Source organism: Schistocerca gregaria, chromosome 3, assembly GCF_023897955.1.
Source record: "Schistocerca gregaria isolate iqSchGreg1 chromosome 3, iqSchGreg1.2, whole genome shotgun sequence".
Taxonomy (NCBI): domain Eukaryota; kingdom Metazoa; phylum Arthropoda; class Insecta; order Orthoptera; family Acrididae; genus Schistocerca; species Schistocerca gregaria.
In genome coordinates, this window is record NC_064922.1 from 606,250,928 (window position 1) to 606,278,150 (window position 27,223).

The window sequence follows — 27,223 nt, forward strand, 5'->3', positions numbered from 1 at the left end:
ACAGTAGCCTTCTTCAGTGGCACCAGGGTGGCTTATTTAGATGTTACCTCCACGACAACTATAATGTAGGAATACCTCCTACTCTTACATTGGAGAGGTCCTACGAAATACGTGGCGGCCAGATGCTTTAATTTCATCAGAATGATAGGGAATTGTGGCGCCTGCGTCGTAACTGTTGTGTGTTTCGATTTCTGACAGGCCTTGTACACTGCCAGTACTATCCTTATCCTCCTTTCCATATCATCAAAATAACACAGTGTATGCAGCTTCAGATAACTCTTTTTGGTACCAGAGTGAGCATAACTCAAGTGTGTGTACTGTATTATTTTATTTACAAATTTATCAGTGATGCAGACGTGCCACAATGCATCTTCATTTCGACATGGTACAAAAACACCTCTTTACATATCAAATAGAACTACCTAATCTTTGTTTCTGCGCAGTTTTTGACTCTGTCCATCAAGATTGACAACCTGAGCCTATCTACACTTCTTTGCCTGGGTCACAAACTACAATCTCTGTTTAATACATTTTCAAAAGCTACATATTTTACGTAGCATGGACTGAAGTGCTCCTCCTGCAACGGTGTCACACTATTTCACTCGAATCCTAAAAGTAGTCATGACAAAAAGAAGTATATGTTTGAGAGTTCTGGCGAAAAAAGGATGTTTTTAAAAAATTCACTGTATAAAACCAAGTTCTAGATTTGCTGTGTACTCCAGTTAAAAATTTATCTATACACACAAAATAAGTTTTTATTTATTTAAGAGAATAAATAATGTAATAAATTTTTTCTTTATAAACACGTTATTCCAAATTGTCAACGGGATTTAGAAAAAGATCGATTAATTTTTTATTAAATTTGGAACAATTCTTTAAATTTTTGTTTCACAAGTTGATGGAAATTCTTTTATATTAAGATGTTGTAGTTTTCTCTCGTTCATTTTTTTGTATTGAAACAAATAATGAATTGCAAGACATCTTGTCTAGCTACATTTGAATAACTTGTTTCTTTATAATAGATTTCTAAATCAGAATAACTTGATCAACACTTATTTTTACAATAATTTTCTAATATTTGAAATAGCTAAATTTTGGAGTGCATTTTTTCGTTTTTACTTACATAAAAATTATATTCTTTAAATTAAAATGTTTATGGTTGAAATGTTTATGAAAAACAATTACTAAAGAAGGAAAAAAATATAGTATCATTGTTATTTAATAGAAAAATATGAAGAAGCTACATATGAAGATTGTAATCTTAATCATCCATTCTAAAATTTACTACATTTTATATTCATAATTTAACAAAATACAATGTTCATTTGTTTACGAAAGATCTGGCAACTGGTAACCAAAATATCGATACTATTCCAAATAATGAGCAAAAATCTATTTATTTTAGTAAAAAAGGTTAACATGGATAAACATTAATATTTTTGGATGCCTCTAAATTTATGTCCTCAAGTAATGAAAAGTATCTTCTTATCTTCAAAAAAGAACAATATAAAAAAGCATCAAAATATTTTAAAATTCAACATTTACATTTAATAATTAAAAATACATTTATCTTTATGAATAAATGAATTCCTAATAAAAATAACAAGAAAGAAATGCTTCCTAAAAAGGATGTTTCTATCAAGACTAAATAAATCTAATAATCCTGATGAAGATTGTAATTGGGCAAAAATAGTACCAAAAAAATTCAATAATAAAAATTCAGATGAATATAAAAGACTGTACAATAAATCTGACATTTTAATTTTTACAGATATTTTCGAAAACTTTTAGAGACACTTGCATTAAATTATATAAACTCGATGTTACAAATGATGACATGGTTTTTATTTCTTGAAAAAGGCATTGAAGCTGGAGTTTCTCAAATATATATATATATATATATATATATATATATATATATATATATATATATATATATATATATATTAGATTACATAAATCTAAAGTAATGTTTAAATCATGGATAAAGTTGACAAAAATTTTTATAATCTTTACATTTGAACAATCAGACTGGTTGAAAAAATCCATCTATATAAAACAGAAATGATAAACATTGCAGGTAACTATTTCAAAAAAAGATTTTTATAAACTAATGACTAACTGTTCTTGGTCAAACGATAGAAATATTAGAAATTGATGGAACATTAAAACTGAAACAAAGCCAGATCAACACATGCATATATTTCAAAACCAAATTATGAACATACTACTACATTTTCAGAAAATCTAGCATGAAAAAAAACAATAGTAAAATTCAATAAACCAATTTATATTGGAATGAGAGTTCTGGATGTTTCAAAAATGAAAATGTACGAATTTTATTATATTGTCATGAAATGAAAATAGGGTAAATAATTGATTTATATTGTACGGATATGGATTCTTTCAGTTTTGACATAAAAACTGATGATTTTTATGACGTTATGAAATCGATGCTACGCAATTTTGACACAAGAAATTATTCAAAAACTAGTATTTATGTAACTCCATGAGTAAACAAGAATGTTTTAGGAGAATGAACGATGAAAATAGTGGAAAAATTATGTTCTATCATGTTAGTTTAACATCGAAATCGTATCCCTATAAAGATCAACATCATAAAAAATTTGAAGTAGTGACAAATCCATATAAATAATGGAATTAGTTTTGACAATTACAATAACCCGTTTAAACGATAACATAAAACAAAATAGAAAATGGTTTTATTGTGAATTATATGCAGCAGAATGTAATTAAATTGTTTTAAGTTCTGATGTTGATTAAGATATTATATTACAATATGTAATACTTTAAGGTGCTTTCATTGCAAAGTTAAAGAATTAATGTGTGAATTATTTATTGTGCTGGTCAGCTTTTTATATTTTTTCATGGTATGTAAATTTTCAATCTGTTTTATATATATTGTACAAACAAATTTTCCAAACAAATATTCAACCATTTCATCATACTACTCTTTGTTTTTGATAATCGAAAGATTTTTTCTCAGAGCTAGGAATATATTTATAAGAAGATTTAACCTCTCTTTTACAATTTTGACAAGTAACAGGTTTTTTATTTGAGTTATCGGTAAGCCCTTTCATATGTTCTGATTTATTTTCTCTATATTCTTTTTCTTTCGTTTTATACAATGAATACATGTGAAATCTTTTTGTAATTTTTATTTCTTTATAAAAAAATTTCTCGATTACCCACTGTCACTGTCACTGTCCATTCATAAAGAAAAAATTATTAGAATTAAACAAATAAAAATGTTATAAACTTCATTATACACTCCTGGAAATGGAAAAAAGAACACATTGACACCGGTGTGTCAGACCCACCATACTTGCTCCGGACACTGCGAGAGAGCTGTACAAGCAATGATCACACGGACGGCACAGCGGACACACCAGGAGCCGCGATGTTGGCCGTCGAATGGCGCTAGCTGCGCAGCATTTGTGCACCGCCGCCGTCAGTGTCAGCCAGTTTGCCGTGGCATACGGAGCTCCATCGCAGTCTTTAACACTGGTAGCATGCTGCGACAGTGTGGTCGTGAACTGTATGAGCAGTTGACGAACTTTGAGCGAGGGCGTATAGTGGGCATGCGTGAGGCCGGGTGGACGTACCGCCGAATTGCTCAACACGTGGGGCGTGAGGTCTCTACAGTACATCGATGTTGTCGCCAGTTGTCAGCGGAAGGTGCATGTGCCCGTCGACCTGGGACCGGACCGCAGCGACGCATGGATGCACGCCAAGACCGTAGGATCCTACGCAGTGCCGTAGGGGACCGCACCGCCACTTCCCAGAAAATTAGGGACACTGTTGCTCCTGGGGTATCGGCGAGGACCATTCGCAACCGTCTCCATGAAGCTGGGCTACGGTTCCGCACACCGTTAGGCCGTCTTCCGCTCACGCCCCAACATCGTGCAGCCCGCCTCCAGTGGTGTCGCGACAGGCGTGAATGGAGGGACGAATGGAGACGTGTCGTCTTCAGCGATGAGAGTCGCTTCTGCATTGGTGCCAATGATGGTCGTATGCGTGTTTGGCGCCGTGCAGGTGAGCGCCACAATCAGGACTGCATACGACCGAGGCACACAGGGCCAACACCCGGCATCATGGTGTGGGGAGCGATCTCCTACACTGGCCGTACACCTGTGGTGATCGTCGAGGGGACACTGAATAGTGCACAGTACATCCAAACCGTCATCTAACCCATCGTTCTACCATTCCTAGACTGGGAAGGGAAATTGCTGTTCCAACAGGACAATGCACGTCCGCATGTATCCCGTGCCACCCAACGTGCTCTAGAAGGTGTAAGTCAACTACCCTGGCCAGCGAGATCTCCGGATCTGTCCCCCATTGAGCATGTTTGGGACTGGATGAAGCGTCGTCTCACGTGGTCTGCACGTCCAGCACGAACGTTGGTCCAATTGAGGCGCCAGGTGGAAATGGCATGGCAAGCCGTTCCACAGGACTACATCCAGCATCTCTACGATCGTCTCCATGGGAGAATAGCAGCCTGCATTGCTGCGAAAGGTGGATATACACTGTACTAGTGCCGACATTGTGCATGCTCTGTTGCCTGTGTCTATGTGCCTGTGGTTCTGTCAGTGTGATCATGTGATGTATCTGACCCCAGGAATGTGTCAATAAAGTTTCCCCTTCCTGGGACAATGAATTCATGGTGTTCTTATTTCAATTTCCAGGACTGTATATAAATTGAATAATTATTAGATTTTCCATATAACAACAAACAAGTTTTAATAATATTTGATGAAAATAATTATTTTCAATTTAAACGAAAAAAGGTGGCTAAACTTTTCGAGTTTACAAACACAGGAAAGGCAATATCAAACTATGTAAGAGAAAAATATAGGGAAAAGTCTAAGGATTTTAAGGGTAATGATTCATTACTCTTACATGCTAACACAAATTTTATTGATGAATCACGATTTTATTCTTTAATTGTTTTGCACAGTGACATTCTGTAGAAGTCGAGAAGTCGGGAGCGAATGTGCTGCTCAGTCAGTATACTGATGCAACAGTGGAGTGTGGCCCATGTTGCCCATCTGATTGATATTTAGTTGTACCAGTTCCACAACACGTCATATTTCTCTGCTTCACTGTCCTCGACTTGTGTGGAAGTTTCTCCTATGGAGTGCCTAACGGTTTCGCTTGAGTTGCACTTCTCATTTCTCACCTTTTTTCTAATCTGAAGTGACATGTTGTTAACGTCACTCAGTTTCTTATAGATGTGATATGGCAGACAAGCGATATACTGTGGAGGAAGCTCTCTCTCATACTGGCTAGTAACATTGAAGATGAAAGCAAATCATTGTCCAAATCTACTGATGATCATGAAACACCTATTGTAACTGCTCTTACATCAGGTACATGTGCTACTCCAGCTGTTCCACTGACAGCCCCAGACTTGGATTAGTTCACAGAAGACGAATCTACAGATAGTGAGATAGATGAAGAATCATCAGAACTGCCGAACAAGAAAAATATAACGTGATAAAATGACAACTTTAATCTGAAGAAATATGCATTTGCTGCAGCTATTTCTGTACTAAAAGGTATCGTAAACAATGACAGAATTCTCAGTTTCATTCATTTGCTCTTTAGCATGGGTACCATAAACAGTTTGTGTGAGGAAACTAACAGATACTTTCTTCAAATGGTGCCTGCTGGTTGCATTCCAGAAAGGATCTAAAAAAATTGAGTGATGTGAATGTAAATGATGCTTACATCTTTATTGCCACTATGTTTATCATGGCAAGATTAAAGGAACTGAGCCTGTTGAATACTGGTCTGAGAATCCAGTTATTCATAAAATACACGTTTTAAATAACAAAGCACCCACCCCACCAGAGCTGAATCCAAAGCACAGATCGTAAAGAATGTACGAAAAAATTATGTGAATTATCTGAAGGATGCAAGAAACTGTTTTTATTCAAAATGAATATCTAAAACGTGTGTGATTTGTACGAATCTTTTCCCAAATAAATATAAACTACAGTAATTGGATAACGTTACGAGTGTGAAAGCAGGAGAGAGTAGCACCGCAGAGAGCGCGAAAAACGCACTACACAGTGGGCACAACTGGGCAGTAGTGTCACTCATCCATAGCGCACGATGCAACAATCATGGCACCGGCATGAAAGAGTTAAGCATTAAGCCCAAAACACCTTTAGCAGAAAGTTTTCAAGATTAGGCTTATCAAGAATTTTGCCATCAATTAGAAAACTTGGACAATATAAAATAAGGGCGAGTGTAAAGAAAACTCTATAAAGGTCAAATAAATCATTTAAAACATGTAAATAAAATTAAGAATAATTGTATAAAAAGATCAGATGACATAACATACATGATAGAATTAAAGATGTTTTATAAGAAAAATTGACAAAGTAATTAGTTTATTTCAACATGTTGATCCTCAATTAACTGATTAAAACATATAACCTACTTTTGTTATTTTAAAATTATATCGTTATCATTTTGATTACTACATTATTCGAACAGAATTTTAAAATGTTCAGAAACAAATAAATATTATAAAAATGAAAAAAAAATTGAGAGTTAATTATGTATAATTAATAAATTTAATCCAAAGAACGAAAGAGAGATTAGACAATGTTTTTTGTCTAAATTATTTCAATATGTTTAAAAATTATTCACAAGAACAATTGTATGATAATATAATAAATTAAGCGAATTTTAAGAGAAAATAAAACTGAATTTCCAACTACTTTTCCCATGATTAAATTTAAAATAACATTTATAACATTATAACATTAACATTATAACATTAAATTTAAAATAACATTTATAACATTTTATATACATCTAATAAACTAAATCTATCAAACTGTCTAATTCAATTAATTGAAATTTAAAATTCTCAAATAAGTCTGACATAAGATCATTCTTGTTAACTCTTATTCTAATATCAGTATATAATTTATCTTCTTTAATGAAACAGTGAGTGTCATGAGCATTATATTCAGTACCAAACACATTAAAATTATCAATAACTAACTCTATTTGTATAAAAAAAATTTATAAGACAATTTTATTTTCTCTGATCCAACTATTGTGTGAATTATCAAATCTTAACCATTTAATATATGCCTTGTTACCTTTCTTACTTAAAAGTGTTTCAACAAATGAACATCTGGAAAATTTGTTTATAACAGTTCTTGTTCATAAAAATATCTTTTTATTTCATCCCCATTTAAATCTTATTGTATTTATATGAGATAGGATTAGAATGAATAACATCTTGAATTTAAAAAGAAATTCTGATAATCAGTTTGCTATATATCTTTTTTCAAAAATTTCTTTTATTTACTTATTCTTACTTTATAATCTATTTCATATATACGTTGAGTATCTATCAAATCTGTTACACAAACGATTTTCAATAAGTGTCTTTGCATTTTCTTTTTATACATCTCTTTGTTTCATTTGTATTATTCAATGTTTTGTGTTATTATATTGAACACCAAGATTTTTAACTAAATAAACCCATTTATAATTTCCTTGTAAGTCAAACTTTCTATTAAATGTTTCCACAGCAGATGCTTTTAATTCAGAATATATTGTGTGATGTTCAATTTTAATTATTTTATTAATTTTTTGAATTTCTAATTATAAAAGTTTTTACTATTATTTGTTTGTAAATTTCAGTAATATTATCATCAACACTATTCAGTTGTTCATTATTTTATTTAAATTTTTATTGATTTTAGTCTAATTTTACGACTTGGAACTAAAGTATGATCAATACTTAATTTATTCAGTTATCCAGATTAAAAACCAATAAAGATTATTTTATAAACGCCATCTCTAATTTTTGTTTAGCGAATGTTATTCTTCTAACAACAGAATAATCAAATTTTTCACTGACTGAAGCATCAGACGCATGCATTCTTCCTTTTGCAATAAACTAAAGTTCTTTATCTGCTTTATGTCTCTTTTCTAGCTCTATATAAGGAATATCATCTTCTCTATATAGTGTTTCATCTAATTCTGTTCCAGACACCCCATAATTATAACCAGGAAGCTGCATTTCAAATGGTAATTTGTTAATCAATGTACTAATTTTACCATATTTTACACTTTTCCAAAATGTGTAAGGAACACTATTCAAAAGTCTAATCAAATAAGGAATTTCTTTTGCATTATTAATAATAAAAACACTTAATTTGTTAAAATCTGTGTTATTCTTGTTCATTATGTTAATTTTTAATTCAAACTACTTCATGTCCATGAATTACTGCTAATCTGTCATTTAATTGATGAATATAGTTCATCCAAATATATTCAACTGATTTTTCTGTATGTATCTTTGAAATGCATGTTTAAAATATCTTTTTGAAAAGCTAGGAAAATGTTGTTGTGGCCTTCAGTCCAGAGACTGCTTTGATGCAGCTCTTCAAGCTACTCTATGTTGTGCAAGCTTCTTCATCTCCCAGTACCTACTGCAACATACATCCTTCTGAATCTGTTAAGTGTATTCATCTCTTGATCTCCCTCTACGATTTTTACCTTCCACACTGCCCTTCAATACTAAATTGATGCCTCACAATATGTTCTACCAAGCGATCCCTTTTTCTAGTCAAGTTGTGCCACAATTTTCTCTTCTCCCCAATCCCATTCAGTACCTCCTCATTAGGTATGTGATCTACCCATCCAATCTTCTGCATTCTTCTGTAGCACCACATTACGAAAGTTTCTATTCTCTTATTGTCTAAACTATTTATTGTCCACATCTCACTTCGATACATGGCTACACTCCATACAAATATTTTCAGAAACGACTTCCTGACATTTAAATCTATACTTGATGTTAACAAATTTCTCTTCTTCAGAAACACTTTCCTTGCCATTGCCAGTCTACACTTCATATCCTCTCTACTTCAACCATAATCAGTTACTTTGCTCCCCAAATAGCAAATATCATCTACTACTTTAAGTGTCTCATTTCCTGATCTAATTCCCTCAGCATCGCCCGATTTAATTCGACTACATTCCATTACCCTCGATTTGCTTTTGTTGATGTTCATCTTATATCCTCCTTTCAAGACACTATCTATTCTGTTATCTGCTCTTCCAGGTGTGTTACTCTCTCTGACAGAATTACAATATCATTGGTGAATCTCAAAGTGTGTATTTCTTCTCGATAGATCTTAATTCCTACTCCGAATTTTTCTTTTGTTTCCTTTACTGCTTGCTCAATATACAGACTGAAAACCATCAAGGTAGGCTACAACCCTGTCTCCCTCGCTTCCCAACCACTGCTTCCCTTTCATGGCCCTCAACTGTTTCATCTGCCATCTGGTGCCTATACAAATTGTAAATAGCCTTTCACTCCCTGTATTTTACCCCTGCCACCTTCAGAATTTGAAAGAGAGTATTCCAGTCAACATTGTCAAAAGCTTTCTCAAAGTTTACAAATGCTAGAAATGTAGGTTAGCCTTTTCTTAATCTATCTTCTAAGATAAGGCGTAGGGTCCACATTTCCTCACGTGTTCCAACATTTCTACGGAATCCAAACTGATCTCCCCCAAGGTCGGCTTCTACCAGTTTTTCCATTTGTCTATAAAGAGTTCTTAATGGTATTTTGCAGCTGTGACTTATTAAACTGACAGTTCAGTAATTTTCACATCTGTCAACACCTGCTTTCTTTGGGATTGGAATTATTATATTCATCTTGAAGTCTGAGGGTATTTCTCCTGCCTCGCACATCTTTCTCACCAGATGGTATAGTTTTGTCAGCGCTGTCTCTCCCATGGCTATCAGTACTTCTAATGGAATGTTGTCTACCTTCTTTCGACTTAGGTCTTTCAATCTCTTCATGCAGTATCATATCTCCCATTTCATCTTCATCTACATCGTGTTCCGTTTCCATAATTTTGTCCTCAAGAACATCGCCCTTGTATAGAACCTCTATATACTCTTTCCACATTCCTGGTTTCTTTTCTTTGATTAGAAGTGGGTTTCCATCTGAGCTCTTGATATTCATGCAAGTGATTCTCTTTTCACCAAAGGTCTCTTTAATTTTCCTGTAGGCAGTATCTATCTTAACCCTAGTGGTATATGCCTCTACATCCTTACTTTTGTCCTCTAGGCATCCATGCTTAGCCATTTTGCGCTTCCTGTCGATATTATTTTTGAGATGTTTGTATTCCTTTTTGCCTGCTTCAGTTACTGGATTTTTGTATTTTGTCCTTTAATCAATTAAATTCAGTATCTCTTCTGTTACCCAAGGGTTTCTATTAGCCCTCATCTTTTGACCTACTTGATCCTCTGCTGCCTTCACTATTTCATCTCTGAAAGCTACCCATTCTTTTTCTACTGTATTTCTTTAACCCCATTCTTGTCAATCGTTCCCTAATGCTCTCTGTGAAACCCTCTACAACCTCTGGTGCTTCCAATTCATCCAGGTCACATCTCCTTAAATCCCCACCTTTTTGCAGTTTCTTCAGCTTTAATCTACAGTTCATAACCAATATATTGTGGTCAGAGTCCATATTTGCCCCTGGAAATGTCTTACAACTTAAAACCTGGTTCCTACATATCTATCTTACCATTATATAATCTATCTGAAACCGTCCAGTATCTCCAGGCTTCTACCATGTATACAACCTTCTTTCATGATTCTTGAACCAAGTGTTAGCTACTATTAAGTTATGGTCTGTACACAATTCTACCAGGGGGCTTGCTGTTTTATTCAATAACCACATTCCACATTCACCTACCATGTTTCCTTCTCTTCTTTTTTCTACTATCGAATTCCAATCACCCATGACAATTCAATTTTCGTCTCCCTTCACGATCTGAATGATTTCTTTTATATCATCATGCATTTCATCAATCTCTTCTTCATTGGCGGAGCTAGTTGGCAGTACTACTGTGATTGGTGTGGACTTATTATCTATCTTGGCCACAATAATGCGTTCACTATACTGTTTGTAGTAGCTTACTGTCATTCCTATCTTTTATTCATTATTAAACCTACTCCTCCATTGCCCCTATTTTGTATTTATAGCCCTGTATTCACCTGACCAAAAGTTTTGTTCCTCCTGCCACCGAACTACACTAATTCCCATTACATATGGCCTTAACCTATCCATCCTTTTTACGTTTTCTAACCTACCTGCCCAATTAAGAGATATAACATTCCACACTCTGACCTGTAGGAGGCTAGTTTTCTTTCTCCTTATAACAACATCCTCCTGAGTAGTCCCTGCTCGGAGATCCAAATTGGGGGACTATTTTACCTCTGGAATATTTTACCCAAGAGAACTCCATCATCATTTAACCATACAGTAAAGCTGCATGCCGTCGGGAAAAATTATGGCTGTTGTTTCCCCTTGCTTTCAGCTGTTCGCAGTACTAGGACAGCAAGGCTGTTTTGGTTGGTTCAAAATGGCTCTGAGCACTATGTGACTCAACTAATTAAACCTACCTAAACTATGGACATCACACACATCCATGCTCGAGGCAGGAGTCGAACCTGCGACCATAGCAGTGGCCCGGTTCCAGACTGTACCATCTAGAACTGCACAGCCACTCTGGCTGGCTGTTTTGATTAGTGTTACAAGCCCAGATCAGCCAATCATTCAGTGTGTTGCCACTGCAACTACTGAAAAGGCTGGTGCTCCACTTCAGGAACCACATATTTGTCTGGCCTCTCAACAGATACTCCTCCATTGTGGTTGCATGTACAGTGCGGCTACCTGTATCGCTGAGGCACATAAGCCTTCCCACCAATGGCAAGGTCCATGGTTCATGGGGGGTGGGGGTGGGGTTGGGGGGGTAATAATATTTTTCTATTATAACGAAAATTCATTAATATTTTGTTCCTTTTTTGTTTATAAGTTCAACAAGTTACATGGTTTTGGAAAAAGGCTGCGTTAAATTATACAGATGGGGTGTGTAACATTTCCTGAAAATCTGATGCAAAGTGGTTTAGAGGATCCTGAGAAAACATGTATTTGTATGAAAATATAAAATTTTTGGGAATTGAGTGACAAAATTTGTATTACCTTTTTTAGTGCTTTCCAGGACTTTAGGATAGATTATCTTCATCTTCTCCTCCAGATTCCTCTTTGTGCTCCTCCTGTTGACTCTTTCTTGTATTTCTAGGCTACTTACAGCCCTGTCAGTTGAGCAAAGACGTTCCTTGTCTGATCCAAGAATTGTCAGTACCATGTTGAAACCTATCTTTATTCGAAATACTTTGCACCTTACAATATTGTCATCACTGAAAGCAGCAACAATATCACACACACCAAAGTGAAGTGTTTCTATTTCAACAAACACATTCTTGATGATTCTTGACCATATAAATCTATTTACACTTTCATTGGGATTTTGAATTTTTTCAGAAACACAGTTTTTCAACAGTCCAGGTGCTGCTAAGCTGCTGAAAATATTTTATCACCTTCATTACCACATAAAGCAGATTATGTTTCGAGTGTACACTACAACAGTTAGCAATCCCCTGTTGTACTTACACTGACTGTTTTCTCCTTTGTGGCACAAGAAATGATGGGGACTTTCATTTGTTGGAAGAGTATGAAAAAAAGAGCCCAAAAAGTATTCTTCACTTCATTGACACTGTGTGTTTTGCCTAATAGCCATTCCATTATAGTTCTGTATTTTGTCAACTACACTGTCTGTTAACTTTCTTTTCCCATCCAATCCTTCAGCATTACCGAGTTTTTATTTTTTGTACATAGCTTTCAGTCTCAAATGCCGTAGTCACATGTCCAATATAGCACTATCTTTGCACTACATCATCACCATAGGGCTCCAGTTGTTAAATATGTTTGAAACTTTTAGAATCACTGTCACCACTTTATCACATGCAGAAGAATGTTGAAATGTACTAGCAACGACAGCTACCTCCATTCCTTCATTACTGCCACTATTGTTAGTTGTGCAATTATTGTCATGTGTACCTTTATGTTTTGTGGATACCTATCATATTACTTCTCTGTCTAAAACTTTCCTTGTGTACATAGTGGTGGTATATACTACACCATGAATAGATGTGTGTACCCATTTATGCCAGGTACCATCGAATGCTACAGTCAGGACTCTATTACCACTGTTTCTGTTACTGCCTCTTCCACAGCTTTCTTCATAGAGTATATACAGACATCTTCTACTTCAGATGCTGTAAATCTATTATAGTTTGTGAACTTTGATGGGGGAGTTGGAAGACTCATCATGACACAGAAAACTTCACCTGCAGTAGTATGCTTACCAATTGTACACAAGACATAAACAAATTTAATTTTGTGTTCATACCTTTCACTGCCATTTTCTTCATTTGGAGTTAGTGCAACACTGCTCCAAAACTTGATCATGTACAAACACTTACCACACTTCAGTTCCATTTCAATGTTCAGTCCTACTTGATTTTTTATAGTGTTCCAGGCCGACTTCACTACTCTAAATACATCTTATACAATTTTCAAAAATCCCGCTGAGGACAGACATATCAAATATTTCATTCACATCTGATTCGCCCATAAAACACTTATATTTTTCACTAGCTGACCCAAGCTTCCTCTGTGAAGTACTTTCTTTCACACTTCCATTGCAATGGACAGGTGTACCAGCAAGATTATATTGTTGGTTATAGTCTTTATTATTATTATTATTATTATTATTATTATTATTATTATTATTATTAGTATTCTTTCCTTTCTCAGACGTTATGCCTGGTTAAGAATGGAAAGTGATTTGGACCTTGATGAAGCATGACTTCATTTTAACTGTACGGTATATGTTATATTGCATTTAGGAACTTTCGGGTAATTGAACGTGTATCAATATGTTTGGATGTAGCTGTATCGTGTTGATGTACTGGTGGATATTGTGTGGTATGACTCCTGTAGTTGATAGTGTTATTGGTATAATGTCAACTTTATCATGATTCCACATGTCCTTGACTTCCTCAGCCAGTTGGATGTATTTTTCAATTTTTTCTCCTGTTGTATCGGGTATGGATATTTCGATTAGTTGTGTTAATTTCTTTTTTTTATTGGTGAGTATGATGTCAGGTTTGTTATGTGGTGGTGTTTTATCTGTTATAATGGTTCTGTTCCAGTATAATTTGTATTCATCACTCTCCAGTACATTTTGTGGTGCATACCGGTATGTGGGAACGTGTTGTTTTATTAGTTTATTTTGTATGGCAAGTTGTTGATGTATTATTTTTGCTGCATTGTCATGTCTTCTGGTGCATTCTGTATTTGCTAGTATTGTACATTCGCTTGTGATGTGATCTACTGTTTCTATTTGTTGTTTGCAAAGTGTGCATTTATCTGTTGAGGTGTTGGGATCTTTAATAATATCCTTGCTGTAATATCTGGTGTTTATTGTTTGATCCTGTATTGCAACCATGAATCCTTCCATCTCAGTGAATATATTGCCTTTTCTTACCCATGTGTTAGATGCGTTTTGATCGATGGCTGGCTGTGTTAGATGATACGGGTGCTTGCCATGTAGTGTTTTCTTTTTCTAATTTACTATCTTCGTATCTGTTGATCTAAAGGGTTGTGGAAGTGGTTATGAAATTGCAGTGGTGTAGCGTATGTATTTATATGAGTGATTGCTTTGTGTGTTTTACTAGTTTGTGCTAGTTCTATAAAGAATTTTCTTAAATTGTCTACCAGTCCATAATGTAGGTATTTTATGTCGATAAATACCCTTCCTCCTTCCTTTCTGCTTAATGTGAATCTTTCTGTTGCTGAATGGATGTGATTTGTGGCATTGTGATCGTGTAAGTGTATTGAGTGCTTCTAGGTCTGTGTTACTAGATTTCACTTCTCCAAATGAGTAGGTCAATATTGGTATAGCATAAGTATTTATAGCTTTTGTCTTGTTTCTTGCCGTCAGTTATGTTTTCAGTATTTTTGTTAGTCTTTGTCTATATTTTTCTTTTAGTTCTTCTTTAATATTTGTATATCTATTCCTGCTTTTGTCTGTATCCTAGATATTTACAGGTATCTGCTTTTTCCATCGCTCCTATGCAGTCACTGTGGTTATCCAATATGTAATCTTCTTGTTTAGTGTGTTTTCCCTTGACTATGCTATTTTTCTTAGATTTGTCTGTTCCAAAAGCCATATTTATATCGTTTATCAATACTTCCGTTATCTTTAGTATTGGTTGAGTTGTTGATTTCTTGCTGCCAGTAGTTTTAGATCATCCATGTATAGCAAATGTGTGATTTTGTGTTGGTATGTTCCAGTAATATTATATCCATAATTTGTATTATGTAGCATGTTGGATAGTGACATCAGAGCAAGGCAGAACCAGAAAGAACTTAATTAGTCTCCTTGGTATATTCCACACTTAATCTGTATTGGCTGTGATGTGATATTATTTGAATTTGTTTGGATGTTAAGTGTGGTTTTCCAATTTTTCATTACTATGTTTAGCAACTATATCAATTTAGGATCTACTTTGTATATTTCCAATATTTGTAGTAACTATGAGTGGTGTACACTATCAAAAGGTTTTTGGTAATCAACATATGCGTAGTGTAGCGACCTTTGTTTAGTTTTAGCTTGATGTGTCACCTCTTCATCTATTATCGGTTGCTGTTTACATCCTCGTGCTCCTTTGTAGCAGCCTTTTTGTTCTTCATTTGTAATTTTGTTTTGTGTTGTATGTGTCATTAATTTCTATGTAATGACTGAAGCAAATATTTTGTATATTATCGGTTGCTGTTTACATCCTCGTGCTCCTTTGTAGCAGCCTTTTTGTTCTTCATTTGTAATTTTGTTTTGTGTTGTATGTGTCATTAATTTCTATGTAATGACTGAAGCAAATATTTAGTATATTGTTGGTAGGCATGTTATGGGGCGATATTTTGCTGGGTTTGCTGTGTCTGAATGATCTTTAGGTTTCAGGTAAGTTATTCCTTGTGTAAGTCTATCAGGGACTGTGTATGGGTCTGCAATGTAACTGTTAAATAATTTAGTTAGATGTGAATGTGTTGAGGTGAACTTCTTTAGCCAGAGATTTGCTATTTTATCTTTTCCAGGGGCTTTCCAATTGTGCGTAGAATTAATAGCTCGGGTGACTTCATGTTGCAAAATTATCGCTTTAGGCATTTATGGTATCATCTTGTATGTGTCTGTTTATGCTTGTATCTGCCAGGCATGTCTGTTATGTTATACCGGGTTTGACCATAACTTGCTCCAGAAGTGTTCCATTTCTGTTATGTTTGGTGGATTGTCTATTTTAATGTGTGTTTTGTCTATTGTCTGGTAAAATTTCTTTTGGTTTCTGTTGAATGTTTGGTTTTGTTTCCTTCTATTTCTTTGTATCTTCTAAGTCGTTTGGCCAATGCTTGTAATTTCTGATTCTTTTCGTCTAATTGCTCTATCGCTTCTTGTTGTGAGATTTTACCTAACCTTTTTCGTTTTTTGTCTGATATTTCATTTCTTATAAATTGTGTTAGCTGTCTGATGTCTGTTCTCAGTTTTTCTATTCTGATCTGTAGCCTGTGTTGCCATGCTGGTTTTGTGGGTTTCCTCTATGTGTTGGTTGGTTCTGATCTCTGCCTAGTGTCTATATTTAGTGAAGTGAGTGCTCCTATATAAACCAGTATTTGCAAATCTTCCATAGTTGTATTTTGATTTATTTTGTTGTGTATGATTGTGTTGAAAGTTGTTATTGTTGTTTCGACTTGTGGGTTGTTTGGGGGTCTATGCAAGAATGGTCTAATGTCTGTATTTGTGTCTTTTGTCAGCCAAAATTTTTCTTCTGTATCTAACATGTGTGTCACTTTGTGTTCTTTTGTGCTGGTTCTGGTGGCTGTTTTAAGATTTCGTTTTTCCTCTGATTGTTTAATTGATGCATGTTGTTCTTTGTTTGTTTGCTCTGGGATGTTTGAGTCCATTACTCTATTTTCTTATCCTTCTGATTGCACATTATTTTGTTCCAGTATTTGTTGTACTTGTTGTTTGATGTTTTCAAATTCTGACTGGGGTATCGTGTTATTTTTGATTATTACACGGATCTGATCAGCTAGTCGTTGTTCCGTTAAAAATTTTAATTCTGGCTATCTTGTAATAAATGTTGTGTATACTAGTGATCCGTATCCAGTTGTGTTAGTTCCTACGTTTGTTGCTTGGTAATAATAGAACATGCAGTGTCGGTTAACTTCATCTGACCATCTCATCCTCTGTCTTTGTTTTCTTTCCAGAGTGGTTGCAGGAAGCATATCCTGCAAAACACCTCTATTTGGATTTAAATCATTTTCCGTGTGGCTAGCAGTGTCGTTACCATTGTGGACAGGCATAGGGTTCAAGCGTTGTCCCCGACATGACAACGCTTGTCCGAGGCTTCATTAGTTCTATAGTGAACCAACTAATCACACAAAAAGGGGGGTTACCCCTATTAGTGTTTTGTTCATTTCGTCGCCTTTTACGACTGGCAGACATACCGGAGGCCTATTATTATTATTATCATTATAATTAGTCACAAAGCTCCTGGAGTGGAAGACACTAAGTAAAGATGGTTCATTTTCTGTTTCCTTCTTCTGGTTCTTTTTATTTGCCCATCAGTTTTTCATTCTTTGCAAAAATTTAGGTCTTCTTTGTTCACTCCATTTTGTTCCAGTTCTTTGTTTCTGGTTTAACTTCCAATTTTTCTACTTTTGTTCTTAAATTGTTCGTTATGTCTATTTCCTCTTTGGTGATTTTGACTAATTGCAAGTATTTTTTAACATTTTGTTTCCATTCTCCTCCACTAGCTAGGGAATCTACGTATTTTACTATTCTTTTTGTTAGGCTGAGTTTGGGAAGTCGCATTTTGTGACGGAATGTGAGGCATATAAGCATTTTTTATTATAGAGGTTAGGCACCAGTCCCAAACCTTTATGAGGTTTTTGTATACTTTCTTGTTGTGAATATTTTTCACAGATAATTTCTCATAGATATTCAAAGTGTGATATTCTGTTAATTTCTCCATACTTGGTTTGTAATTTGAAAATTTCTAAATTCGTTGTTGTAAACACTGTCTTTTCAAATGATATCTGCAGGCTGACTTCGCCTGCACATTGTTTTAGAGTTTCTATCTGTTTTATAGCCTTCTCAGAAGAATCTGCCTTTATTGTGAGTTCGTCCACAAAGGCTAAGTAGGGGTTTGTGGATATATTTTTTGGTTGCTAATGAAATTAATTTCCAGAGGTTTTCTCCATCAAGCTCTATCTAAAACTACACTGAATAACAAAGACAGTCACCCATCACCTTAACTAACCCCAGTACTTATATCGAATAGTTTTGAAAGTTTTCCCATAAATTTCACTTTGGTTGTTGTATTTGTTAATGTCTGTGGAATAATTTTCTGTATTTTCTGATTTTATTGTTTATAGTAATAACACCAACCCTGGCTTTCCTAAATTTCTCCTGTTCTTAAAACCTACAGAGGATTTCTAGTCACTTTATGTTTTCCCATGATTATCCTTCAACGAAACATAGACTTTAATGAACAGATTTCATTACAAACATTTTGAGAAAAACAAAAGAGTAAATAAACATGAAACACTTGACAATTGAGGTAGTGATACATATCAAACCATCACAGGTTAGCCACGACACTTATTATGTAACACTTATTTTCTCTCACAGCACAAAAATGTACATGATGAGCATGTAGATTCATGAGTGCACCATTTGACAGCAGTTTAACAGCACCACAGTGGATCATGTCCAAGCAGAACACATTTCAAAAATATTTTAAAAATAGTTGAAGTCTTCTGAACTGAATAAATTGTGCACTAATTCAAAGGTTGTTCGATGAACCCTCTGTCAGGCACTTAAATGTATTTTCTGAGTATCCATGTAGATGTAGAAGGGCAAATTCTGTAGATTCTTAAAGTGCAAAAAATTAATAATTGAGCTGTTCATGATTTTGAACCTATCCAGACCCCTTAAAACTATCAAACTCCAAATGCCCCCCCCCTCAAGACATTCATGACAAATATGACGTAAATTTGTCTCATCTTGTCTGAAAATATTTAAGAAGTTAAGATTATCTGTAGTAGTTTTGGTATTTTTGAATATGTTTGACTTAAATAAAAACGATCTATTCCTTTGTGTCTACCTCTAGTAAAATAAACTCTATCTACATCTTTATTTTGAAAGAATGAAATAATCTAAAACTGCAATTCAATTATTTTCACATCCATCTAATGGAATAATTTCATCTTTATTTTCAATAAAAGTAGTAACTTTCCATTAATTTTATCTTCATTTTCTTGTAGAATTTTATCAAATCTTTATATTTTGGCTGAACTAAACTTTTACAATATATTTGCAAACAATTAATTTGATTCCAGTTTAAGTGCTGAGGTGTTATGATTAATTATCAGTCATTAGTGTTGTTTTTCCATGATGACTAGGTCCTGTTATTGAAGATCAGATTGAGATTGGTAAAATATTTCCATGTTTACTTTTTAAGGTTTTCTAGACTTGTTATGTTTGGTTCCCACTCAGTATTCATTTATTTACCTAATTTTTATTAATATGAACTTCACATTGTTTCTAGTGAGTGATAATTCATGTGTTTGGAAAAAAGATTATCTTTCCCAATAAGAGAAACGTATAGTTGCTTTTTATTCAACTTTTTAACTCCAAATACTGGATCAAAAATACTAAATTATACACTAACAAAGAAACGATAGAATACGAGTTGGTAAACATAGTTCGAAAAATTTGGAAAACTTTATTGAATCAAAAAAACTTAATATACACATCAAATAGAAAATTTTTAAACAGAGTTTTTGTTGAAAGTAATGTTAAATTATTTATGGTTAAAGAAGACTGTATCGGACCAATTGTAGGTTTTAATGGTCAAATAATTGGAACTGATGAAAAAATAATTCTTAACAATATTCCTAGAATTATTCCATTTGAATTTGTAAATATAAGTTTTAATGTAACTGATGGAGTGTATGTTAAAAGTACTGATTATTTTCATAGAGAAACTTAAATTATTTCATCATGTAAACTGAATACCAAATCTGGAAGACCAATAATTTATGAACCAAATTACTCTGTAAATATTGCAATTTTTGATACGATTCAAAATTTGGAAATAACTATAACTGAAGGAAATGATGACTTTATTACTTCAATGGTACTTTCGTAACACTAATTTTAAAAATGTATTAATAAATTTTTTCCTTAATAAATCATTGAGATTTATCAATTTTACTCTGGCAGTGAATGAGGAAACAAAAAATATTTTAAATATTCTAAACAAGGAAACAGAAATTAATATTAATATAGGCATTGGTTGAATTCATCCTAATTATTCACAACTTTATATGACATCTGATGTTATTTACAGATACGGAACCGATTTTTTTAGCATTTTATGGGGAATTAAAGATTAAATTGAGAGGTAATTATGGGTTAAAGTTGTTCACTGTTATTACAATTAAAAAAGAAAACAATATTTTGCCTAGAACAACTATTTGTTTCTTTATCAACTCTTCTTCTATTGATTTCATCTCTATGAAATGAATTAACTATGGAAATCCTTATTCTGAAAAATGGTAAAATTGAAAACAAGCATAATGAAGTACTATATCCATCAGAATTATTTGGTGGATTTTTTAAAGATTTAAAAGAAGTAATTTGCGGTGGAGATTTGCCTGTAATTTCTACTTGGAGTTCCAGAAGAGATCAAGTTATACTCTTCAATGGTTTAGTAAAAATAATTATGTTCCTGATGTTCCACAATCATGTCCAAAAGAAAGTAACATTGTTATTATGTATGAACCAAAATATTCACTTGAACTAGAACAAGTAAGATGAAAAATCCAAAAATTCCATTTTCTCTATAACGAACTGCAAACATGGAGTTGGCTGGATTAAATGGAAAAGAAATTTTCAACTACATATTACTAATTATTATAATTCTTCTGAATATGATATGACTTACTTTATTTTCATTGTTTTCCAAACTAACCGAAAAAATCATTTAAATTAGTCTTCTTTAATCAGTCATGTTAAATTACAAAATACCTGTGTAACGAGTCGAAGGAATGAAATTTTACCTGACAAAGTATGGAATCTTGATTCACCAAATAAGTTTTTAAACACTTTGATGCTCTTTGTGATTTTAAGAGAATAACACAATTAAATAACGAGGTCAATGTATGTTCCTTCAATTTTCTTCAAAATTATCCGATCTGTGTGATAAACATATCTAGAAGAATTAATGTTTTAAGTCCACATGATACAACAATGAAATGGTGTGTCTTTTTTAATGGGAACATACCATTGCATTTGTAATTAGGTATAATAATAAGTATTTAAATTATGATTTATAGCATACAATATTAACTGAAAATTTTTAAGCTTGAAAATTTAGACTTAAAAAAATGAAAACGTTTCATAAACATTTTAATTTTTGAAAATGTAAATTTTTTGTACCTAAATAAAAGCAAAACTGAACATGAAGTGAAATTAACAGTTATAGAAATGGCTACACAGAAGTGTTCACTAAAATAATACAGTTCAAAATATTGAACCTTACAGTAATTCAAAAGAAGAAATTCTGTTATCCAAATGTGGTCAAAAAAATTATACTACATTTAGATGATAAATATAAAACAACTCTTCCAGATCATTATACCTAATCCTTTCAGAAGACGATGATAAATTAGAGAAAACTGTTAGACTGAATTTTATATATCAGGATAAAAAACAAAATTCAAATTATTTGGTTCAGCTTATTGCATTTGAATACATTTTAGATTATTAATATTTTTTTTAAATTTTCTACTGGATGCAAACTGAATATATATAGCTCATTGGATATTAAAATTTAACTAAATGAATTTATTTTTTAAGTAAATGATAATTCCTTTCACAGGTATGGATAAATTTTTAACTGAGGGATATAGCAAAACAAAAATCCTCGTTTATATTAGGTAATTCTTGAAGAATATGCTTTCTTGTCTAGCACCGAAATACATATACTACTACAATGCATCAGACATCAGAAATGTTATTCTGTTCCCCAGGTGTATGAGTGATTGTAAAATCAGATTCTTATAATGTGAGAATCCATGTTGTCAGCCTTTTCTTGCAGAATTCTTCTTGGAGAAGAAGGAAGTCTAACGCTTTTTGGTCGATGTATACTCTCGCTTTACGACTATATAAGAAAAATCGGAATTTATCAAAGACGACCGCCAGTGCCTCTAACCCAGTGACAGAATCATTTTTTCTGCATTTCCTCTGGTGCTTCCCAAAGATCAAATCCTCCAGCCCAGAACAGGATCTGTTCATGATCATACAAGATTCCTCTGCTAGGCTGGGGTGAAAGAGGATTGGTGTGTTAATGAATGCAGTTTTGAATGTTTGAAATCTACCCCCAGCTGTGTCGTTGCATACATATGTAAACTTCTTTCTGGTGAGTTGGCGAAGCTGTGGTGTTGCCATTTGTTTCATGTGTATAAAATTCATGTAGGAATTGACAACACAAAGAAACCCATTGAGTTACTCTTTTGTTGCTGGGATCAAAAATTTCGTTCTTACTTCTATTTTTTCTGGATGTGGCGAGATACCCTCTGCCATGATGATATGGCCTACGAATATTACTTCAGACATCCTGATACATGATTTGGTAATACTCTGTGAAGGTAAGAAGAATTTCCCCTAATACACTCCTGGAAATTGGAATAAGAACACCGTGAATTCATTGTCCCAGGAAGGGGAAACTTTATTGACACATTCCTGGGGTCAGATACATCACATGATCACACTGACAGAACCACAGGCACATAGACACAGGCAACAGAGCATTCACAATGTCGGCACTAGTACAGTGTATATCCACCTTTCGCAGCAATGCAGGCTGCTATTCTCCCATGGAGACGATCGTAGAGATGCTGGATGTAGTCCTGTGGAACGGCTTGCCATGCCATTTCCACCTGGCGCCTCAGCTGGACCAGCGTTCGTGCTGGACGTGCAGACCGCGTGAGACGACGCTTCATCCAGTCCCAAACATGCTCAATGGGGGACAGATCCGGACATCTTGCTGGCCAGGGTAGTTGACTTACACCTTCTAGAGCACGTTGGGTGGCACGGGATACATGCGGACGTGCATTGTCCTGTTGGAACAGCAAGTTCCCTTGCCGGTCTAGGAATGGTAGAACGATGGGTTAGATGACGGTTTGGATGTACCGTGCACTATTCAGTGTCCCCTCGACGATCACCAGAGGTGTACGGCCAGTGTAGGAGATCGCTCCCCACACCATGATGCCGGGTGTTGGCCCTGTGTGCCTCGGTCGTACACAGTCCTGATTGTGGCGCTCACCTGCACGGCGCCAAACACGCATACGACCATCATTGGCACCAAGGCAGAAGCGACTCTAATCGCTGAAGACGACACGTCTCCATTCGTCCCTCCATACACGCCTGTCGCGACACCACTGGAGGCGGGCTGCACGATGTTGGGGCGTGAGCGGAAGACGGCCTAACGGTGTGCGGGACCGAAGCCCAGCTTCATGGAGACGGTTGCGAATGGTCCTCGCCGATACCCCAGGAGCAACAGTGTCCCTAATTTGCTGGGAAGTGGCGGTGCGGTCCCCTACGGCACTGCGTAGGATCCTACGGTCTTGGCGTGCATCCGTGCGTCGCTGCGGCCCGGTCCCAGGTCGACGGGCACGTGCACCTTCCGCCGACCACTGGCGACAACATCGATGTACTGTGGAGACCTCACGCCCCACGTGTTGAGAAATTCGGCGGTACGTCCACCCGGCCTCCCGCATGCCCACTATACGCCCTCGCTCAAAGTCCGTCAACTGCACATACGGTTCACGTTCACGCTGTCGCGGCATGCTACCAGTGTTAAAGACTGCGATGGAGCTCCGTATGCCACGGCCAACTGGCTGACACTGACGGCGGCGGTGCACAAATGCTGCGCAGCTAGCGCCATTCGACGGCCAACACCGCGGTTCCTGGTGTGTCCGCTGTGCCGTGGGTGTGGTCATTGCTTGTACAGCCCTCTCGCAGTGTCCGGAGCAAATATGGTGGGTCTGACACACCGGTGTCAATGTGTTCTTTTTTCCATTTCCAGGAGTGTATCATATTGTGCTGCCTCTATGTCGGATCTATAATCAGTAGATCATCGTATAGCTGATGATTCATGGGTTAATAGAATCACTAAGGACACTGCCTAATGCTGTAATTAAAGCAGCCATAGAGGCTTTCGAATCAAATGGTAACTATTTGAATTGATAGTATTTACTGAACACAAGGTACACTGTATATTTCTGACACTTAGGTTGGAGCGTTATTTGCCAGAAGGTATATCTGAAATCGATTGTGCAGAAAACAGTGACTCCATGGAAATTTTGTAGCAGCTCTTCAAGATTTTCTGCCCATTTGTCTCCAATAATCGTGTTGTTTTGGCACGAATCTAACACCAAGTAGGCAACGACCTTGCCGCAGTGAATACACTGGTGCCCATCAGATCACCAAACTTAAGTGTTGGGTGTTGCCGGCACCTGGATGGGTGACCATCCAGGCCTCCATGCACTATTGGGATTTTTTGGGGTGCACTCAGCCTTATGATGCCAAGTGCAGAGCTACTCGACCAAATAGTAGCGGCTCTAGTCAGAGAAAACCATCATAACCACTGGGAGAGCTGTGTGCTGACCACACACCTCTCCTATCCCCATCGTTAGCTGAGGATGACATGGCGGTCAGATGATCCCGATGGGCCAGTTGTGGCCTGAAGACAGAGTGCTTTTTTCTTTTAATACCAAGTGAATCAAGCTGTCTTCTTTCTCAACCACAGTGATTGGATTATTGTATGTGAAGATTGCTGGTTTGATTATATCATCGTGCAGCATTTTATTTACCTCCAAGTAGACTTTCTGCCAGTATGACAGTGGTACTGAGGAGGGATCACAAAGGATTTCTTGTGGTCCTGCACATGGACTGCATATTCGAAATTTCTAATTGTATCTTTTCCTGGCAAAAATAGAGCTCTGAACCAACTCTCCTGATGCACCTTGTCATGCGGTGGGATGCTGTCGAAGTTGCTGAGCATGCTATCTACTGCACTGTGCCCCTATTGCTTAATTTGTATCGCCTCTTGTGCTGTTGGTCTACTTTTGTAAAAATGTAGTGGCTATAGGTCTCCTTCCCCACTGGTAGTGTAGCTCAGGATTGAAGACTCTACTGGGATCTGTGCTCATATTGCACAGACTGCAGATGAAAAATTGACCACGCCTTCTTTCTGCAGGATTAGTTCCCTTGTCCTACATCCAGAATGGGCTGCTGTTCCTTTAAGAAGTCCATTCGAAATACTATCTCAATAGACAGATCAAGGACGACGAGGAAATTTGTCTCTGCCCTTGGCAGTTAAACACCAGATGAATTTGAAACTGCACCTCAGTGTACCTTCCCATCAATACATCTTTTATTCTTGTTTAAATGATTTTGTGCGTAGGAATTGGTGATTTTCAATGCATCTATTGTATGCACTATCTGACATGACTGTAAAGTGGCTCCCACTATCGACTGACGTCACCTATGGTTACATAAATTGTGGGGTGTAAATCCTTTCTGATAATCACCTCTTTCTTTCACACAAAAAGGACTTGTCGACTTTCTTGCGCCAGAGGGAGGAGGGAGGGGGAGGGAGGGGAGAGGTAAGTTGCAGTCCTACCTGTTATGGACACGTACATCATCTGCTCTGCCTGTATCATCCAGTCTTATAAGATGAGAATGCATGGAGTTTTGTGACCGTACCACCATTACCACAAAGCAATCTCTCTTAAATGGCTGCCTCCACACACTTTCAGCCATCCTGCCATCTTCTGTGACAGTTTTGCCAACTGGCGCCCTTCCGTCTGACCCTAAGTTGAAGGAGAAAAGAGCTTTGCCCAGAAGTTAGAACCAGTGAACACTGTTTACCAGCATCACTCACAGGCCCAGTCGCTGTGCTCAGCATTTACCGGCCCCAGTTCAGTTGCTCCCTGTTCTCAGTCGCCTCCAGGTACAAGCTCTTTACAGGTTACACATGTGGTTACAAGAACATTCTGCCCACAGTTTCTCCTGCAGAAAAAGTGATTAAACACACATAGCAAATGAAGTACTGAGAAATACAGAAAATATGAATGTTAACCTGACTGACAATGTTGTCCGACAGTAGCGGGCCAGCTCTCATTGCCACCTGCCGTTTGAGTATATATCAAATATAAACTAGTGTATACCTCATACTAGAAGGAAAAGGCAGTAAGTAAGCTTTTCGTTTCTTAGTCATCAGTCTTCTGAATGGTTTGATGTGCCCCCCCCCCCCCCCCCCCCCCACGAATTCCTGTTCTAACCTTTTCATCTCACACTAGCACTTGCAATTTACATACTCAGTTATTTGCTGAATGTTTTCAAATCAGTCTTCCTCTACAGTTTCCTCGCGAATTCTGTGGAGAGCCTCCTGGTTCCTTACCTTATGAGTCCACCAAATTTTCAACATTCGTCTGTAGCACTATATACATTGTATGATCAAAAATATCCGGATACCTGGCTGAAAATGACTTACAAGTTCATGTTGCCCTCCATCGATAATGCTGAAATTAAATGCGGTGATGCTCCCCCCCCCCCCCCTTAGCCTTGATGACAGCTTCCACTCTCGCAGGAATACGTTCAATCATCTGCTGGAAGGTTTCTTGGGGAATGGCAGCCCATTCTTCACCGATTGCTGCACTAAGGAGAGGTATCGATGTCGGTCGGTGAGGCCTAACACCAAGTCGGCGTTCCAAAACATCCCAAAGATGTTCCACAGGATTCAGGTTGGGACTCTGAGCAGGCCAGTCCATTACAGGGATGTTATTGTCGTGTAGCCACTCCGCCACAGGCCGTGCACTACGAACAGGTACTCGATCGTCTTAAAAGATGCAATCGCCATCCCAAAATTGCCCTTCAACAGTGGAAAGCAAGAATGTGCTGAAAACACCAATGTAAGCCGGTGCTGTGATAGTGCCACGCAAGACACAAGGGGGCAAGTCCCCTCCATGAAAAAACACGACGACACCATAACATCACCGCCTCTGAATTTTACTGTTGGCACTACACACGCTTGCGAACGACGTTCACCGGGGCTTCACCATACCCACACCCTGCCATCAGATCGCCACATTGTGTACCGTGATTCGTCACTCCA

At 36.3% G+C, this 27,223-nt stretch overlaps 1 protein-coding gene across 2 annotated transcripts in view; it reads left to right on the forward strand.

Moving 5' to 3' along the window:
* Positions 1 to 27,223, forward strand: part of LOC126354649 (UDP-glucosyltransferase 2-like) — a 132,265-nt gene that overhangs the window by 20,678 nt on the left and 84,364 nt on the right. The window contains exon 1 of one of the 2 annotated variants that reach the window (XM_050004421.1): positions 15,876 to 15,939. The exons of the other annotated variant lie outside the window; for it this stretch is intronic. Within the exon in view, the coding sequence (XP_049860378.1) occupies positions 15,922 to 15,939 (18 nt within the window). The 5' untranslated portion in view covers positions 15,876 to 15,921. Of the gene's footprint in view, positions 1 to 15,875; positions 15,940 to 27,223 lie in introns of those variants that run through there. 2 annotated transcript variants of the gene reach the window in all.